Here is a 14,651-nt window from a genome sequence, read left to right as displayed (position 1 = left end):
GATATTTTACAAAATTTGGAAAGCATTACTAAAGATCAAGTGTCAGTGCAAATCTTGCTTTCATTATGTCTTGGATATCGTAGGTACGAGCTAATGCATATATGCATCGCTATCGATAATCGAGCACGCGCAAGTGTCTACAATACTGTTGAACAATGTTGACATGTTGCAAGACTGAATTTTTGGAGGACAGAGAACACTCGAGTAAAGAAAATTTGTGCGAAACCGTGCTCCATTATGATGTTACCAAAATTACACCTAAAAAGGCGTCCGCCATGCACGTTATTACACCTTTAAAGGTGTGAAAAGATTTAGAGTGTGGTTGCGTGTTTGTCTGTGCACGCGCGTGTGTGTGTGCACGTGTGTGTGTGCACGTGTGTGTGTGCGTGTGTGAGAGAGAGAGGCGTATAAAAGGGACGGATTTTCAAAACATTTCCAACAACCTTCCACACTGCTGTAAAATATTCCTGTCATGCGTGATAGCATGCTACGCAGTGAAGTTCTTTTTTCTAGAGTCAGTGTTCTGAGCGCATTCTCTCATGTCGATCCACGTGCCAACCAAAGTGGTCCTAATATGTAGACCATTTCAGATTCTAAAAACAGAACCCAGTGATTTATCGAGAACCCCACTACACCCCCCTAACACCCCCCAAATGTTCAGTGACACCCCCGATAACTTTTTCAGCTATGTATACCTCCTACAGGGGGTGCCCTTGAGATTTCAGCTTTAGACACATGTCGGTATAATGATATGTTAAGGTGTAATGACGTAACTATAATAATGACCCCCCCCTCCCCAATTTTTTCGAACACCCCTCCGTGCTTGGGATTCTGGATAAACCACTGACAGACTGCCTTTATTTTCCCCCTTTTTTCCTGGGAATAGCAAGCCGCCATACCGGTGGCTAATCTTTCCCTCTTATTTTTTTTATATATAATCACCCCCCCCCCACTGACAGAACCTCACCGCATATAGCACACTCTACACCAACCTCTGATTTGAGGAGAGATTTTTCCTCAACTGCCACTTTTTTAATTGAGGAGAGCACAGGGATTACGCTTTTGTGTGTGTGTGTGTGTCAATTAACAAAAAGTCTGTAACTGTCACAAAAAAGGGCGTACGCCTTTCATGATCCAATAGGATGTCTGTAGCGGCAGATGTATCACCTATATCGTTGAACAAGAGATAAACTGATGTTCTGAGGCTGGAACAACATAGAAGGGACAGATACAAACAAAGCCTCAAATTGCCTAAGAAATCAACGATGAAAGATGAAAGTTTCATCTTTCATCATCTTTCACCTATATCGTGCCTCGGCGAGCAGCTGCAGCAGCGAAAGGTGGGGCGTATCGACCCAGAGGGTCGACCCTGTCGGAGAGTTATGTTTACAAAGTGCGGCGCGGCTCCTTCGCTCCCCCAACGGAGCAGACATGTTTGAGGATAAAGGCGAGAATTTTTATTGGTCGAAAGCCAGCCAATTGCAGCGCTGCAGGCGGGTAGAGCAGAAAGGGAGTTCCTCAGCCTCTTTTATTGATGGCTTTTTTTTTTTCACTGCTTCCGACTTGTTCCTCCCTGACGACGACTTTTTATTCAGGGGCCGCGATATGGTTTTTGTTGTTTTGTTGGGTTTTGTTGTTTTGTTATACACTTTCATCTTTCATGGTTTTTGTGTTTGTTCAAAGAAAGCATGTCAGTGCCGGTGTGTGTATCTTATTCTATGCTATATAGATATAGTGAAGCACTGAAAGAAATTTATAATAATGTACGGGGGAAATCAAGATGAAGTACGGAGTGTGCGATGAAGATAAAACGAATAAAAAGTGTGTTTGGGAGCCTTGGAGGAATGGGATCACCCGTTCCATTCCAATTGCATTCCGAGAAGTGAAGATTTATGATAATTCAATTCCTTTCAGTTCCTCGGAATGAAAAGGTATGGTCAATTCCCACTCCTGGAATGGCTTGGCAACCCCATTCCATTCCTTTAATTCCACCAATAAAAGAATTAGGACCGGTAAGCGTACTAGCTAGCCCAGCAGTGCTATAGAGGAGAATATCCAGCGCGGAAAAAGCACAAAGACATTTGTTGCATTTGTATTTCGCCCTCCTCCTCCTCCTCCTCCTCCTCTTCATTGGCATAATCATTACATGAGTTTTCCACTAAAGCAACTGGTGCAAGTGATGTGGGGTTGCGGGCCTCACACTACACTCTTAAAAATGAACTTCACCTCATAGCACGCTCCTAGCCAACCACTATCTCGAATGATATCGTTATCTGCCCTGATTTGTTAAAAACGGGAGGCGTACGCCTTTTTTGTGACACTTATGCGGTTCATAATTGTCACAAAAAAGGCGTACGCCTCCCGTTTTTAACGATAACGATAACAGATAACGAGGGCAGATAACGATATCATTTGCGATTATGGTTGGCTAGGAGCGTGCTATGCGGTGAAGTTCATTTTTAAGAGCGTAGTGAAGCCAAAATCTCCATTTTATTTTTTCTTAAAACCAAACCATCGCCCTTGACCGTGTGGCACCCACCCACACCATTACATTCCAATTCCATTCCACCTGCGAAAAAATACCCTAATTCCATTTCCATTCCATTCCCAGGACAGTTTCTGCCATTCCGGGCTCTGATAAATCTGGAATGATTCCGGAATCATTCCAACCCCGGAGTGGCGACTCCGCAACCCTGCTTGGAGGACGCTAAAATTGTACGTAAAAATTGGCACTTGATCCGGTGCCGCGTAGAACATATCGTGAGGGGGGGGAAAAAAAAGAAAGAAGAGAAATAAACGGAAATGGCCACGCTCAGGCGGACAACATCTCGACTATATCGCAGTGCGGGATTGCGAGTCCTGGGCCGGCTTCACAGGCCGCCCGCATTATAGAACCTGGTTGTATATGACGGCATGTGTTACGGTGCGTTGAAGTTGAGTGCAGGGCTCGCTGTAGTTTCATAGCAGAAGAAACTTTCTTACTGTATTTATTTTCCCGCTTTTTCACAATTTCGAGGCATACCACACGTTGTTGGAGTTATACTTCCGGTATGCTTCACAGAATGAATTTAAGCGCGTCACACATGGCACGACAGCTCTGGATAGTGGTGGAATTATGTATTTGCGATCTAGGGAAACCAGCACAGCGAAGTGTGTCGAATAGTGGGTTTATTGTGGCGCCCCCGCAGTCGTGTACGGAATGAAGAAAGTAAAACATGACAGCATCAGCTACGTGATTTTTTACGTCAACTGAAAAGCGACGATCCTGCATGGAAACATTTGTCCTAACGCGTCTTCCAAAAACCACGTGCAAAAACGAAACTCTTATATGTCCGATCTAGAGGGGAAAACAGCATGGCGAAATGTGTCGAATAGTGGGTTTATTGTGGCGCCCCTGCAGTTGTGTACGGAATGAAGAAAGTAAAACATGAGAGCATCAGCTACGTTACTTTTTACGTCAACTCCAGGAAAACTTGTCATTCAATTCTTGCAGGTTGTTTGCTGGTCATCCACCAACACCATAGCACTGGTCATTATCCATATACAGGGTGTTTTGTTTTTTATTCGTCACAGAATTTTTGTTTAAAAAATAGTGGGACGAAATACATGCCGCTTTTGAGTTGGTCATGCGAATATTATCTCGAAGAAAGTATGTAACTATAAGATCATTAATTACCTCAAATTCATTAATTCTTTAATTAAGGGATTTCGCGTAAAAACGGGATAGCAGAACGGAAGATACTCATCGTTGAAAGCCATTCCATGTTTAAGAAATTCTTAAACGCGCACGTGTGTTGAAATATCCGACGCTGAATGTCGCTATGCAAATGAGCCGATACAAGAAGTACGCCATTTCCGAGCGCAGAAATGACGCGACTTTCGCCGTATCTGGGTTGGAAAGCGGTCTATCTGACCAACAGATTAGCGCCTACATCAATCAGCTCGATCGCTCCAAAGCACTTGGTCCTCTCACGTGGATTGCCCGTCGCTCTTTCTGCGCTCGAAAAGTGCGTAGCAAATAGTGCATTTTGTGTGTGCCGGCGAAAAGCACACAGTCAGAGAGGGGGTTTTCAATCGCGGAATTGCGGGGCTTATAATGCGCGCGAAGCATGACAGACTCAACCCACTCGTTCTGGACAAGTTTATACTGTAAAACCCTTTAATTTCGTGAGACCTTAATTTTCGCGAATTTTGCGAATCGAGAAAATTCGAGGAACTCGTGGAGTGCGCGAAATTTAGTTGTTGCGAATATATCCCTACTCGATTCGCGAAAATTTAGGGCTGCGAAATTAAATGATTTTACAGTATTTATTCATGATAACTACAGCCTCTGCAAAAATACTGCTCAATGACGTGGTGGGTGCGCCTTATGTCATATCGTTTGCTAACGTTCGCATATTTATATGGTTTCCGAAAAAGAGCCACTGGATCAATGGACAGAGCTTTCACGCGTCGCCGTCCTGTGAACATTCGATCAGCACTCGCTATAACTGTTACGTGTAGTTGCCATTAAAGGCATGGCTCGTCGTTCTGATTATCTAGCTATGTTGTTTTCTCCAGCGCTTAACGCGCACTTAACGCGCCCAGTCGAAGTTCTTGGGCGACGACCTTCTTGAAGTGCTTTACTTTTCCTAATGTTCCTTTGTGTGTTCGGTTTTCTTTCATAATACTATCCAGTGCTGACGCACTTGTTTGGTGCAAGGTACAGTAAATACTGCCACCGGAGGAGGAGTGTCGTTGGGAGGAACCCGAGAGGTTGACTATGATGGAGAAAATACCCTCGCTCTGAGGTGTTCGTGCGTCCCCGTTGGGGCGCACGCCGATATGACAGCATCGGCGCGACGCCGCTGACGCCGCCGCCGGGCCTTCAACGTGCTCTACGCCGCCGCCGAAAAAAATGCCCACGGCGCACCTCGCCATCTATGCCATGATCTTGATATCTTGAATTTCCAGACGACAGCATGCAAAACAAGCAAAGCCAAAACCACGGAACCGTGCCAAAACTAATAAAAATTGCACTCTTCGTTTGTGTTGCCAGTTTTAAGTTATTAATTTGCGAAAATGGCTAAAAGATTGGAGTGAAATACTTAATTTAAACAGGCATAGGAAAAGGAAATAGGACAAGAGATCCAGATGATGTGGGTTCGATCCCTACAGCTGGCTAACCTTTTCAGTGACTTTCATCTTTCATCCAGGAATCGATACCGAAACCAAAACGAAACAGGCGATTCTCAAACGGGAAATTTTCCGCCACGGGTGGCAGCACCTACGAGACAGCCAGCGACGTTGCTGACGTTGATCTGCTGGTGCTCGCACACAGCAGTTGTGCCAAGACCTCATTATTATTTTATTTTTTTCTTGCGGCGGCGGCCCAATTTTCGGACTGCTAACTTCGCACACGACAAGGAGCATGGACCTTCTTCCAGCCGAGGTCGTGGCTCCCCACTTCGCGGTCCCGATCGTAGGAGTCATCCTTTGCGCACTGCTCGTCTTTGCATTCGGGTTCAAGTCTCCAGCGCAACCACCGAGCTTCAACGTCACCGTCGAAGAAGACGATCGTCGCAAGCAGTCATCGAAAAAACGAAAAGCCAAGGATTTGCAAAAGGTTGTGTCACATCTTGTATAGCTTCTCCTAGCTTGCCTTTGAAGGGGTACAGGTCCTGCGGGTATCACTTGCCCAAACTGGTTCTTGTTCGGTGGTCGAACCATATGTCGCGAAAAACCCGTTTAACGTTTTTAAAACTGTCGCAGAAGTCGGTCGTTTTGGGCTTCTTCGATGCTTTCCCTGTGGGTGGCGTAATTTGTAATTCGGGCATGACTGCGATCGTTGCTGTTATTTGGGTTAATCACAGTTACTCACAGAAACCATTCCGCCTATTTGATTGCACGATTGCAAGTAGATTGCAGCTAGGCGACTCCGATTTTAGCCAGACATTTGCTATCGTGGTAGACCAGTCTGAGAGACGCGCAATTGTCGAAGCTTGTTTGTGCTTATCAGTAAAGGGAACATGTTTGGCTTTCCAGATTTGTACCAAGTTTTCTATCTGCATTAGCCTTATCGAAGGTGAATGCCTTTGGGACGAATTGTTCGGGGCACATTAGCTTGGAGGGATGAGTGTTCAAGGAAAAAAAAAAAAGTTTCTCGAAGTATTGCGTGACTGATTGTGAGATACTAAGCAAAACAGTTTTGGCAAAAAACGCCGATTAATAGTTACTGCCGCATATTTTTTGCGAATCTTGGCGCACTCCGAAAAATTCGACGTTTTAATCTGATGAGAAGGTTTGTAAGAAGGAAGTCCAGGCATATGGCTGAGAGAAACGTTCTCGGAGTTATTTAGACTAACCTTTCCACAGTGCATGGTGTCCACCATGTCAGGTTGCAAGGTTGCAAGTTCAAACACTACTGATGATGCTGGTTACTTGGTGGCTTTGTACAAATTGCTTAGATGCATCAGTGAGCATCACTAAATATGCCGGGTACTGGGATTTCAGTGCACCTTACAGTGCTCGTGGATGAGCAAAATAAATCCACGTAGAGCAACAAACGTGGAGTTGCTTACGACCAGTTGTTTCGTGATGCACAACGTCAAAATTAGCGATAACTTCCTACTTCTTTTTCAATGTCATTGTCACTCACAGGATGACTCACGTGCAGAAACAGGAAGTAAATTCTACTCGCAGGATCTTTTTTTTTTTTTTGCATAAGGACATGCAATACTACTGTGTGATGCATGCCTAGACGATTGGATTCTTACGTTCTATCTTGTTCACCTAAAATGAAGCGTAGAAAAAGTTAAATTGTCTTGGAAATTGTCGATCCTGATAAACACGGGACACGCAGATAACATGGGACCATGACCGCGAGGCCCCTATTTTAAAGAATATACGTGCATTTGTGAAAAAAAGGTAACCCTAAATTTGTCCTTGTTATTTGCTACTATCCCATCCACATCTATGTACAACATGCTTTTTTTTTTTTTTGCGGACAAGGAGTGATTGATAAAACTGGAGCACTTGGAGCCTCACGTTGTTATCAATTCCGCTTTTGCTTGTCAGTCGTCTTTTAACGGAAACGCATGGTTGGCACACTGAACCAGACGTGTAGTAGTTCCTTTGCATACGAAAGCACTTCTGCATTTCTTTGCTTTCTTACTCAGATAAAAAAACGACTGCTTAGCGTAACCCTCAAGAGATAGCTACATGAAGCAGGTTCGAAGATGCGGGCTTGATATAAGCTTCTCTGGTGCCAATTATCTGAAACACTACTGCAGTAGAAAAGTCTGATAGAAAAACAATCTTTTTTGTCAAAACTTTAATTTCTGCAGTAAAAGGACATTTCTTATACGCTGCAAGAATTACGAGTGGTGCAGTTAAACTTTTATCGATGACGTTTTGAACGATTAGAAATCATTTTTAGGTTCCAGATCTATTCCTGTAACTTAAAGGGAGACTTCGGAACAAAATGGATTTCAAGCTCGCGGTATTCCAGCAATCATTTACGCCGACTGGACACAGTTGCGAAATATCTCGCTTGAAAATGAAGGTGGAATCATAAAAACGACTTTCGAAATTTGAAAAGGTCTGGCTCGCACCGAAGGTCAATGGAAGTACTTCTTCTTCCTTTCTTGCCAATGTCAGCTCTGCCAACGTCACCCTGCATTAGTCGTACCATTCTCCTGCGCTGTTTCCTGACTCTCAGGGAAGCAGATTACCATTGTTTCTTTCCATCTTTGTCTGAGTGATCTCATCCCCAATCTTCGTCCATTGTTTTGTTCCGGGAATGTAACGCAGCGGTTACGATCGGCGTGGTATGCTACACTTGTCCGCTCCATGCAGGGTGACGTAACGCGTTGGCCTTCGGAAGGGAGAGTTTTTGAGACTCCTTTCCACGGTCCTGTTTCGGTTTGATTGCTCGCATGTTTGAGGCGTAATTCGTCACACGAGAAAGAAACAAATTTGATGGCAGGTATACTCTGGATGTTATGCACCAACTACGATGCGCAGCAGTTTTTTCACCGATCGTTCTGCGGTATCCCTTTAAAGGAGTACAGAGGGCCATCCAAAAAAATTTCAGATTAAGACATCTGATGAAAGTGTGCGTGTGTGTCATTATACCGAATAGCATGAAAGGTTTTGATGTGTGCAATTTGCTTCCCCCGAAAGAAAAACTCACAAAAACATAGCTCCGCGCGTTCACCCTTAACTCGCCACTCCAGCTATAACGAGGATGAGGAGGTATGATGCCACGTCACCGATGACTGTATAAGAAGAACTCGTTCTGGTTCGCCAGTCAGTGGGGGTCAGCGCCTTGTCCTTTTGCCGCCGTAAACCAGTTTTCCCAGTTCTCCCCGAGAATTGGGGATAGAAGGAGCGGCCGAAGCATTACCGAGGCAAGGAGAAAGGCTTTATCAGAACCCCGAACAGCCGAGTAGCAGACGACCGCGGAGTAGCAGACATTTCTCTAGGCCAATCAGCGAGCGTTCTCCTTATAGCGTCAGGTTCCAGGCAGATCACAGGCCGGTACTGCTCTTCACCACCGTTGCGCACGGTCGCTTTTTGCGGCGTATTTTAAATTCAATTTCTGCGATAATTATGACTCTGTGGTGTAAATTACTTTGCATGGTGCATCTTACTGGCCTACTTAACAGTTTTATAGGAAGAAAACTGGGTGTTAAAAACGACTCATGTGCTATTTTACTTTAAGCAAATCACTTACTGCTATGCATTGTCAGTCGTGGTGGTGGTAGTGATGTAGATTGGGAAAGAAAGCAAGGTTTGCCTGCTCCAGGTTGGCGGCACGTTTCGCTTCCGTGCATTGTCAGTAGCTGCTGTCGTCTCCAGCTGTCTGAGGACATAGCATATTCACGCGACTAGGCAGGTAGCATAGGACATTGGAAAAGTTAACTCATTTGTGCTATTTCTTGGAGAAGAAATAAACGAAAATGAAACTTTCGTGCGATTTTCAAGCATCAGGCTCCAATGTATTGTTTACCTCCCAGTCAACCTTTCTCACTTGTTTTCGCTTTGTTGTTGCAGAGCAAGCCGCTGTTGAATGGGCACACAGCCACTGCAGCTGTTGCTAAGACCGCCGTTTCGGCATCGAAACAGAAAGTTGAGAAAGCTAGCTCTCCAAAATCTAAGACAAAGGATGCAACTGACAAGGCTGAGGCAAAGGTGAAGTAAAATTATGTTGTTATTGTTGTAAGTTGTTATCAAGAAGTGTACATTGCTGTTTAAGCGACACTTTTGGAAGAAGCTCATGCTGCTCTTGATTTTCTGTTAACGGTTCAGTGTGTATTAGGTTCCTTAGAAGAACATCGTTTATTGAACTTCTATTAATTTCCTAAAGACTGATTGTGATTCCAGCAACGTAGTTACCATAGAATATTATCACTAGTTACTCTAGTGGTGTGTCAGATTCACAATGTGTTGCTACATCAGTTCCTAATTTTGATTTTTACCAATCTTCTTCTCAACCAATCTTACCATATCAATTTATCGTATCTGCTTTTACAGTTACTTTTATGCATTAAAAGACTGTTGCACATAGATGACAGTGTACATAACCATGACCATGTACATTCAGGACACCAAAAAGGCACACCCGGACAGGGGGATATCCAAGCAGAAAGCGGAACCAGCAGACGACACGACTCAGCCACCCGCAGAGGACGATGCGGGTAAGATGACATTGGCATGTCACCATAGCTAAAGCCCCTAGCTTTCTGCAGTGGCAAATTAACATTTCCGCAAAGTGGGATCTACAGATCCGCGGGGTTCTGCGGGCAAGAACAAACAAGCAAAAAATGTTGCAGCATTCTCCCAAGAACGGTTACAGCCCTTTGTAACTTTTCAGTGCGCAAAGAAAATTAGAGTCAACTCTGACATTTCCTCTCCGGACATTCATGTCGTTCAAATTTTTATTTATTTTTTTCAGTGTGGCAGATTCAGCCATGTAAGTGCCGGCAGTATTACTCGCGTCAGGCATTGCAGTCGCGACTGATCAGGTTTAACCCATGAAAATTTGACAGATCGATTGGAATCCTTACATAATTCTGTTATACGGTGTATCGAATATTCCGTAAAACACACACGATTCTGAGCGAAACAGCGGGTTCTGCGAGACATGGCCAATTCCGCAAAAGTTTGCGGAATTGGGGATTCACGGAAAGATAGGGGCTCTAACCATAGCTCTACCGTGCAACCACTAAGAATTAACGAGTCTAGCTTGTCACTGCTGCGTGGTTAGCAGCGACTAAGGATTCCGCCTCTGAACTTTCAGACGGGGGCTGGGTTCAGCAGCTGAGCAAGAAGGACAGGAAAACTCGTCGCAAGGAAGAAGAGAAGACATCTGCTGATGCCACGAGTTCTGGCTCCGAGACTAAGGTCGACAGGAACAGAAAAACTGGTGCAGACACTTCAGCCGAAGGTACCGGCTCCAGCATTAGCGTTATTCTCCGTGTGTATTTTATGCTCGTGTTGTCCGAACCAAGAGGGGAGAAAGTAACCGGATTTTATTGCGTTGTTGGGGAAACTAGGCTTGTGGTTAGGTCTCCGGAGGTCCATTGGATCCATCGAGAATGCGTAGTCTTTACAGCTGTGCTCGTCGGTTGCCACAAGCCCTCTGCCTGTGTTCTGGCATGGTCCCTCCCCTCCGCACCCCTCGAGATCTGCCCAGCAGGCATACTCCCATATTCATATTCCTATATTCATACTACCATACCATATTCATATTCCCATATCATACGGGAATATGAATGCCATTTCCAACTAATGACATTCTCACAGTGTTCACACCGAATGTCATTTGTTCATGCTGCATAGAGCTACATGGCGGAAAAAAATATCATTTGCAAATGATGACAATGATGATTCATAAAGGATTAGGACCATATTATACTACAGTATGTGTGTCCATTTCCTATTATCGTTTGTGTTTTTTGTAAAAAGCCTTTAAAAAAAAACAGCTCAGAAGCAAGATTTCCAGACATATCTGCTCATGATGATACGCAGGGTGTACAAGTTCAGATGAGCTCGGCAAATAAAAATGTCCGACAGCAAACTCAACTAGCAACAGTAGTAGTTCTTCGCAAATTACGCGAAGTCGTCCTCTGTAACGTCAGAAATGAATATGCTCGTAAAACATGTACTGGCCAATAGCTTTGAATGCGTTATATTTTCTTCTCTTAATATTATTTGTTTTTACCGTTTTCCTCTGGATCTCCGCCATCGAGACTGCAGTTCCTGTCGGAGGAAAGGCGGCCAATTTTCGTGGAATGTCATTTTGCGTAGCAGCGAACGAATGACTTTCGGTGTGAACATCATCCGCGGGGGAATAGCCCGTGTCCTGACGTCCCCTCTTCATCTGTCCGTGCACGTAGTATAATGCTGACAATGCACGTATAATGCCACTTAGGTGGAGCAGTAAGGCATTGTAAATAAATAAATAAATAAATAAATAAATAGATAGGCGCAGTTGCTTTACGGTGCCAACATGGAATTGTGAAACGAAGAGACTCAGATGGTCCTTGTATTCAGATGGACGTCGTCGGGCAAACCGGGAAGTCGACCCTGCAATTCTGGCCGACGCGTGTTGGGAATCATTTCTGGGCTGCGTTGTTATCAAATTTTTTTAACACCTAGCTCTCGCATAATAGTGATTTCTTTTCTTCTTGTAGCTGAGACTCCCGAGAGCAGCCCGTCGAAGCGAAAGAAGAAGAAAGCCACCAAGGAAGAAGTAGAGGTCGTCAAGCAAGCAGCAGCAGCAGCAGGAGTAGTGGTGGTGGAGGTGAAGGTAGAAGAGGAACCTCTTCCAGTTGCAGACCCAGAGGTGTGTTGCAGAATGTTAATAACAGAGAGCGTCCTGTTTCGAAAAAAAGTCCCTTACATGGGCGCCGCCAAGATTTTTCCGGGTGGGGGGTGGGGGTGGGGGGGTGCTCTTGCCCCTCTATGACGGTGCCCATGGTCCTTTACCGGAGCCACATCGTTTGCTGCACATTAACCGTACTAAAGCCATCTTCTCGTAGGAAAACCCGAAAGATCAAAGAAACAGACGCAAGAAGGAAAGCCCGGAACCGGAACCGGAACCTGTGAAACCTGTAAAGAAGGAAGCTTCTAAAGGTAAGGGCACTGATTTAGTTTTTGTTTGTGGATATCTCTATAAACCGTGGCACTGCCCAGTAAATGTGTACAGTCGCCGGTCAATTTTTCTCGGACATGCTCGATTATTCGGACGCGTTCGCGGAACGCCCACCGGCCCCTTAGAGTTGATGTATAACAACATCCAAAATTTCGGATGGCCTACAGCCTCGTCGCTCGATATTTTGGACTAGGTTTGCCCAGCCAGCGAGCGTCACAAACGGTCGTCACAAACGGTCGTCATCTTGACGCCGCGTGACAAACTCCACCCTGACGTATGAATGGCTCTCATTGGCCTTCGTCGGATTTTTAAATTGCAGAAACGGCAGCATCGACGGAGGACGGCACCGAAGCCGCTTCAAAATCAAAGCCCAAGAAAAAGAAGAAGAAGGCAGAAGACGAAAAAGAGAATGCAGTGGCCACTTGTCGTCTGCCAAAGCCAGAGCCACCAAAGGTCGTGGAAGTGGTGGAAATTGTAGAAAACGTGGAAAGCAGTACGTCCTACTTTTAACATACGTGCCTTTTGCGGGAATATACTTGGTGTTCTCACCATTGATGGTGGTCGCATCATCGACGCAGGTCTCGCGGAAGCTCTGCAAGAAGAGGTAAAGGAAGAGACGGAGGCGACGGGGGCGCCCGCCGGTTCTAACGTTGCCTTCGACGAGCTTGGAGGTAGGCAAGTTAGTCTAGCTTCCTACGTGTATTGATGCCATATTGAGATGTTGGAAAGGTGTTGCTGTACTGCTGTACATTGCTACAATATACAAACTAATAATTACGGAGTGACGTTTTCGGGTTAAACCCGATTCCGCCCGGTCGCACGCGACTATGATTCGATTATATATCACTGATGACTGATTCAAGCTCCGAAGTATAGCAACACAAAATGTCACTACCACAAATCGAACCTGCTAAAAGGCGTTTGAGACGCAGGATTTAGCCGCGCATGCAGTGGCACAGTGAACAGCGGTGTTCAGCTCAACACCAAGAAAATTTTACCAGATATTTAACCAGAATTTAACCGACCTGTAGACCTCACACGAATGTGCAGGGTTTGTTGGCTATCCAGACAAGCCGCAACTGTGCTGGTAATGCATGAAGTGAGCCGCGGTTTTGCCGGGGGCGGACTTTAATGGAGGCTGCGCAAAACTGGGTACTAGATTCAGTCGCTGTTACTGCAACATGCAAATTCAAGCGCGCTACAGCTTGGTAGTAAGCTGATACGATATTGTACATGAAGCTGAAACAAAAGATCCCCCCCACCCCGTAGTGGGTGCTCAGAAAAGAAAGGAAGAGGGTCGCATAAATCATTGGGTTCACCCGTGCCCGTATTACTAGCTGAGTGTGCACACTGACAAGTTTGGCTCTCAGGTTTTTCTGTGGTCTAGCGGATTTAATCCCCGAGGCTCCAAGCATACGCTGTCTGATTTGTGTCCGCGTAGAGCTAGAAACCAGTACCAGAGAGCTTCATTTCATGCGTTTCAGATGCATGGCAGGATGCCAAGCCTCAGAAAAAGAAGAAGAAAGCCCGCAGGGATTAAGGGACGACAGGAAGAAATGGCCTGCACCCCTGCCGTCATAACGTTTTTTGTCCCGTTTCGGTACCTTCCAGTCGACCACATTCAGAGGTAGACCAGAGCTCAGAAGGTGGTGCCACACAAGAGAGACTTTCCTGTACAGTGTAAGCGTTGTGTCCCCATTGCCAGCCATATTGCATTTAAAAGACAGGAAGGAAATATGTAGTCGTCTTATTCATAATGCAGCGATGGCACAGGTTTTACGACTGTTGGGGGGCAGCATCGCTTTACAGTCTGCCATCGTAAAAATATCGTCAGACTCGAATCGGTTGACCGCAGATTAAGGCGCATCTCCTGAAACTACCGTATTTTCACGCGTATTAGCCGCGGCTTATGCGCGATTTTTTTTTCTCACGGGCGCCCTGCGGCTTATCCATCGGTGCGGCTTATCTGCGGCTGATCTCCTCTGTTGGACACTGTGCCGATCCCGGAGCATGGACCACAGGGTTTATGGACTTCTCTATGGTCTCCTTTGTCGCACAAATCAGTCGTCTCGTATTGCCCCGCGGCTTATCTGCGGGTGCGGCTTATCTGCCAGAAAATTTTCAAAACGTCCCAAAAAACGCGTCCTGCGGCTTATCTGCGGCGCGGCTTATACGCGTGAAATTACGGTAGTTTCCCCCAAGCATGCACAGCTTTGGCACTTCACGCAGGTGCTGTGGTTGCCGTGTTGATGGTTTTCCTAGTTATACGTAACTTAGAAGAAGGCAGAAAAATAGGCGATGTCATGTTGCCGGTGGTGAGTAAATCAAAGAGTGATATTAAACGGTAGGAGCAACTTATTTATTTACATGTGGTAACGAGAGTTTCGTGCATGAGACTGCTCTTCTTCAGGTTACAAAAATATGAACATGGTACAGGAACATATGTACAGTTGACAGGGTGATGGAAAGGATGCAAATACAGGTAAAAATGAAAAGAACATAAATACAAACA

General features: G+C 45.3%; 1 protein-coding gene across 1 annotated transcript; it reads left to right on the top strand.

Moving 5' to 3' along the window:
* Positions 1–5,280: 5,280 nt before the first annotated feature.
* Positions 5,281–13,874, top strand: LOC135398861 (neurofilament medium polypeptide-like). The gene is made up of 9 exons (XM_064630386.1): positions 5,281–5,605; positions 9,037–9,174; positions 9,587–9,680; positions 10,283–10,429; positions 11,679–11,830; positions 12,027–12,120; positions 12,459–12,632; positions 12,718–12,810; positions 13,624–13,874. Exons 1-9 carry the CDS (start codon positions 5,411–5,413, stop codon positions 13,677–13,679), a joined length of 1,143 nt encoding a protein of 380 aa, XP_064486456.1. The 5' UTR covers positions 5,281–5,410; the 3' UTR covers positions 13,680–13,874.
* The last annotated feature ends 777 nt before the right edge of the window (positions 13,875–14,651 follow it).

The sequence above is a fragment of the Ornithodoros turicata genome, chromosome 6 (genome assembly GCF_037126465.1).
Source record: "Ornithodoros turicata isolate Travis chromosome 6, ASM3712646v1, whole genome shotgun sequence".
Lineage (NCBI taxonomy): Eukaryota > Metazoa > Arthropoda > Arachnida > Ixodida > Argasidae > Ornithodoros > Ornithodoros turicata.
The sequence above is the reverse complement of the archived record's forward strand: the minus strand, read 5'-3'. Positions and strand labels throughout refer to the sequence as shown.